Source organism: Anneissia japonica, unplaced genomic scaffold (assembly GCF_011630105.1).
Source record: "Anneissia japonica isolate Jap-2015-1 unplaced genomic scaffold, ASM1163010v1 scaffold25213_len355544_cov161, whole genome shotgun sequence".
NCBI classification, from domain to species: Eukaryota; Metazoa; Echinodermata; class Crinoidea; order Comatulida; family Comatulidae; genus Anneissia; species Anneissia japonica.
Window position 1 is genome coordinate 122,688 of NW_022755918.1, and position 6,000 is coordinate 128,687.

General features: G+C 32.5%; 1 protein-coding gene across 1 annotated transcript in view; it reads left to right on the plus strand.

Moving 5' to 3' along the window:
- LOC117123769 (serine-protein kinase ATM-like) overlaps positions 1-6,000 on the plus strand; it is a 49,728-nt gene that overhangs the window by 25,840 nt on the left and 17,888 nt on the right. The window contains exons 39-44 of the mRNA XM_033269781.1: positions 202-364; positions 800-890; positions 1,491-1,625; positions 1,878-2,054; positions 3,737-3,839; positions 5,596-5,651. Coding sequence (XP_033125672.1) covers positions 202-364; positions 800-890; positions 1,491-1,625; positions 1,878-2,054; positions 3,737-3,839; positions 5,596-5,651 — 725 coding nt within the window. The remainder of the gene's footprint in view (positions 1-201; positions 365-799; positions 891-1,490; positions 1,626-1,877; positions 2,055-3,736; positions 3,840-5,595; positions 5,652-6,000) is intronic.

The following is a 6,000-nucleotide window of genomic DNA, read 5'->3' on the forward strand; positions in this document are numbered from 1 at the left end:
ACCCCTCTGTAATATAATAAAATCTAATGCATCTTTATTGTAGTTGTACACTTGACATCAGATTTTACTTTTTTATCCAAAAAAGACTCTACCAGCCAAACCATAAGCGAGGAAGTTCTCAAACCAGCTCTAATGTTAAGGTTTAACTGCTTGAATTGGAGTCACTGATCTGAAATGTTATTTTTTTCCAAATTTTCTTAGGTGGAATTCGCTGAGCAGATTTTGGCCTTCCTCATCCATGACATACTAGCCACAGGAAATGCTGTGTTTTGTGAAGTCCTGTCCAATCACATTCAGAGTTTCTTTGCAAGGCATTGTGGGGAAGGCAATCATGACAGTAGAGCACCGACCCCCATGTCCATCGGTATGCTAATAAATTGCTCATTTCTGTAGAATAAAATTTTATATTTTGATAGTATAAAAATCTTAAACCATTAAACCACATCTGGGTTCTAACAAAACTTGGTTGCTTTCTTTTTACCAACTTAGCTATCAGGTTTGTTTCCCCTGTGAACAATCCAAAACCAACCATACACATTAATTAAGTTTAGTACTTTAAATCCAAATTCTTTCATATTTTAATATATTTGAACACTGTTTTATATTTTTTTGTTTATATTTTTATTACTCTATGTACAATTTTAATATTTTAATATGCAATGAATTTTTTCCACTCTGCATTTCTACTTTTGGACAATAAATTGAATTTAATTGAATTGATTTAACTCTCTAATTTCTATTTTTTCTCTTATTTTTTATACTTTTATTAATAACTTGTTTTACTTTACTTTTCTGAAAGACATGAGTTTTCAGCCCAAGAGTAAGCGTTCAACATTGGTCATGTTACAAGTTGTACATTATTTGCGTACTCAAGAAAAGCCAAGTACCAGGTAAGTAGGTCAGAAAAACTACCGGTTAAGCCAAACCACATACTCCATACAAGCAATCACCAGTTTAAGTCATGCCACACATACATAAGCTAATCACCTGTTAAGGAACCACTTATACATAAACTATATGATCAGCAAATAAGTTTATATACATAGCATATTTATTAGAATATTCCCCGCTTTGTATAAATGCCTCCCAAATAAACGCAGTGAGGCGTTTATTTTTTCCTAAGATAAATGCCCTCCAATGTGACTAAACAAATCTAATGGAGGCAAGAACATTCTCAACACATTCTATTAATGTTCTACTTCAGTAGAAGTACATTTTTTTGTAACCTGGTTAGGATCACTAATTCTTTATGTTGATGCCATAACACATTTTGACATTAGTTATGTGTTGTCGTTCCACATTTACAGTGACTTTAAGGGGCATTTATTTAAGTATATAAATATCCATTTTACACCAAAAACAATATATGCTTTCCTTGAATAAATGTCCCCTCAAACACCCTTCTCAACAATAAGCACCCTTCTCAACAGTGAACAAAGTTCCAGTGTTATTTTGTTGATATATTGTAAATGTTTCTAATTGTGTTTCAGAAATCTTAAAAGTACAGCTTGGGACAACAACTTCTGGTTAGAACTGGATTATTTGGTGGTTGCCATGGCAGCCAAAGCATGCTCAGCTCATTTCACATGTATTCTGTACACTGAGATATGGTGCGACCAGCAAAGGTTTGTGGATCGATTTAGTCAAATGTTTTTATATACCTTAGAACAAATTTTAAATCTATTTCATTAATAATTAAGGATCTACAGAATAATATTTTGTATAATGATATGTGTATTTTGTTTAAATTTTTTTTTTTAATAATAAACATAAAAATTTATTTACCCACTTTGCAGTGTTCCCACCCTGTCTCTTATACACATCTAGATGTGTATAAGAGACAGGTTTAAACCCCTCATTTTCTTTACAAATAGTAGAAATGGAAATGATGATATGATGAGTGACCGAACGTCAGCATTTGAGACTCTGTCTTGTCTGAGTGGCGACCATGGCATCAATGTCCAACAGCTTCTCCTTGATTCATATTGCAATATCGGCGAACCAGATGGTATCTATGGTTACGGAGCCGGTCGCCTAACTGACACTAGTGCCAGGTGAGATGTAGTTTTGAAATATCAACTACAGTACTTTGGAGAATTATGATTTTTCAGAAAAAACAAATGGTTTAATATTTTGTATAAAATTCATAAATGTAGAACATGTGCATGAGAGTGCTTTATAAGTTAATATAAAGTCTAACGTAATTTCTCGAACTGGTTCCACCTCCTCATCTGCATTTACCCATGATTATTTGACTTAAGACAATTCCAATTCCTCCAATTCAATTCAATTCAATTTATTTCGCTTGCTTTGTCTAAACCTACTGTACATTATAGCAAATGGCAACACCTATCGTAAGCCACAGCTTGTAAGTTATAGGCATGCTTGAGAACTTAACTACACTTATAAAGGGAAAAGATTCAACAGACGACGATTTTGAGACTGTTTTTGAAAACATACTAGTTATTCAACATGAGTTAGTGTTAGTGTTCTGAATGTGTGTTGTTTTGAATGTGATTAAACTAACTTTTTTATTTTGGAGGGTGGGAGGGTATCATTCCATATGATAGGACCACAGGCGAAAATGGATTTTGCACGTAAAGCTGTGCGAGAACGAGTGTGGTGAAATTGAGACGATTGTTTTGTGGAATAATTGTGGACTTTTTGTAGAATGAATCAGCTCCAAACACATGCCCAAAAAAGAAAAATACCAACATTTTTTTATATTCTTTTTATTTATCACAGACGTATGCAACACATTTGAAAATTATTTTTTATTGTAATTTCATCGTAGGTGGTAAGAATGTTTGTGGATAAATTACATTTAAGTAAGTTAAACTACATTTTAGGTGTGTGAATTGCAGTGGTGGTTGTACTAACTTTCAGAATGAATTTTTTTTTTCTACACAGTAAATTATCAGTTTATGCTTAGACTGTAGTTATAGATTTTTCTTCTTTTTTAAATTATTGAAATAATGTATTTTCGTCGCTACTAAACAAAATGCTGCCAAACAAAATGTAAATTATATACAGTAAAAACTATAAGTTTCAGTCTTTTTATTTCAGTATGTATATGTATATGTGGCAGAGCCCAGCCAAAGGAGGGATAAGTCAAAATTTGAGGGATAAGTCAAAATTTGAGGGATAAGTCAAAATTTTCAAAATTGAGTTTTGTACATGTTATGAAACTAGACATTATTATCTTCAAAATGATAAAAGAATCACTTTGATATGGTAGTTTATGACAAAGTTATAGGCAATTAAAGTTAGGATACTTGGTAAGTGTATTTTGAGAAAACTGGCTTTGAAAATCAAATTTTAAGTCTGTACGCTAGGACAAGCTTCCGTAAATACCATTTGTAGAGCATTTATCGATTATAAATCAGAGAAAGGTAAAAATGTAGGATAAAAGTTAAATGTTTAATATGTATGTTTTAGAGATTAAAAAAATATTGGAAAAAATGACTTGATTTGACGTTTGTGCATTTATTGGAAAACTGCCTGTGCGACTTATCCCTCCTTTGGCTTGGCTCTGCCACCAATAGATAATTATGTTTTATTAACAAAAGAAACAGGCATCCAAGTGTTTGCTTCTGCAGGAGTTGTGTTGCGTGTGGGGTGAACATGTGATATTTTTATTATGTAAATAATTTTTTAAAATGTATTGTTTGAAATATATGATGCTGTGGCAATACATGTTTTGTTAAAATCTTTGTTGATATGTTTACTATTGTAGAATACACACATATGAACATGAGGGTAGATGGATGAAGGCATTGTCTGCATATGATTCCCACCTACAGCAAGAGGCAACAGGCTCTGTATCTGGTCTTTTAAAGGTGAATCATTTTATTGTAGTATTGTATCTTAGAGTATCAAAATTAACGGGGGGCAGGGACAGCTGATGACGGGAGTACTGTGGAAAATTGGGATGTGGCCACTAGCTGTTGGAAGGAAGTGATTATTTACTACTTGATCATATTGTTTTTTGGCTCCGCATGTTTTGGGCCTTCTGCCGAGCATGAGTTTAAACTGTTTCTGGGGTTTGTAAACACAGAGACAATGACAGGATTACTTAATTATTTGCTGGTGGACGTCAAAGTAAAGTTATGATTATATATATATATATATATATATAAAAACATATATTGCCTTGGTTTGGCTCTGTAATCATTAGTGGTAGTGGGACTGGTTTGGGCCCTTCCTAAGCTGGTCAAACGTTTCTTTTGGGTCTATACCCCAGCTGCACTGATGAGTCCTGGAAGGCCGTGTTAACTGATGCATCAGAATATTTTAATTTACCGTCTTACTGTAATTCATCATCCAATGCGGTAAGCAAATTCTAGATTATTAAAATAAAAATTACATCAAAATAAAGTCTTATTTGACGTGGTTTTTAAAAGTTTTATTTTGCTTTACAGGGCTAGTTATTCAAGTGGAAGGCGATTGAAGCTGCAAAAAAATGGGCTTTTTGCAAACCACCGAAGAAGAAACGGTGAAGCAAACCGTCAACCTTAAGGCATAATCAATTGGTTTTAGGAATGACTTACGTGCCGAATTATATAACTTTAAAAAAAAAAATAGATTAGTGAGGTTAACAAATGTTTCATATAGCAATACACAAATTACTACATATTTAAAGTTGTCAGTCTGCAATGTAGTCTGCATTACATATTAATATTAATTATAATGCAATAGTAGGCATAATTTCATACATCTTGTTGTTCGATTATGCTTAATCATAAACAAGCTTTAGTTTAATAATATAGAGGCTGTATCCTATTTACTGGTTGTCATGTCGCTCCGTAAAGACAACTCGACACATTTTATTGTTGAGAAAGAAAATTAAACCTGGTAGAGTTCGACGAACAATTAATTTGCTATTGTGAAATAAAGCTATATAGTTAACCTTGAAAACGAGAACGCTCCACATTATATTTAGTAATTAGGTTTGAAGTTGTTTTCATTAAACTAGTAGTTTTGTTAGATGTAAAGTTCGTGTTTGTTATTATCGACATAACACCTCGAAACTAGATAGTAGTTTTCCTTCTAAAAATATATTGAAATCATAAATGGTGTTCCTAAAATAATAATAAAATTATACTGCAAATTTATATTCGGAGCCCTTAACTTTATGTTGTTTTCTGTACTTTATTTAAATGGTAATCGTTCAAGAGCCATTAAGCTCTTAATGACTTGGGGTTATCACAGTTTACTCGTAGACCTTTTTATACAACTGTATAAAAGCAAGAGATTGCAAATCTGACAAAATAATCTATCACGCCCTAAACTACTTCTTATGTTCAATACAATAGGCATTCTGTAATTAAGATAAAGAAATTAGGGAAGTATCTTTGATTTAGTAATTTTAAAACTAAGCCATTAACTAGCTTCCAAAAATAATCACCAACACAATATACAATCAATAATTAATTTTAAATACTCTGTTCTCAATAATAATAATAATAATAACTTTTAGAAGAAAACTTCATTAACATGTAAAACTTTTATAGGCAACAATTTGTAAAGTTTTAAAACTATTCAATTCCACTTGTACATTTTATATCCATTAAAATTCTCTTGTAACTTTCTAAGTATTACCTTCACCTCTCCGATGGAGAGTTAATTACCCTTGCGTCTAAGAAAGAAAGGTAAAGAGTGTTGCAATAGCACGCTTTTATGTGTGTTGGTGGGGTGTGTGCCTCCTTTTGGGGTATAACTCAAAAACTACTTGATTGATTTACTTTAAATTTTAACACATTGATAATATTACATCTCAGCCATACTTAAAATCACGTGCTTATCGGAAATAATATTCAGATTTTAGATTGTTATTTATATATTTTCCTGTTTTAACAGCCAACAGGGCTAACTCGAGCGAGATCGTTTGATCCTGTTTTGCCAGGCTTACCACGCGATGCTGTCCGGTCGGCGAGCAATTAAATTCCATATTTTGTTTATTTTATAAATATGGTGGAATAGAAGGTGGAGTGTGGGGGG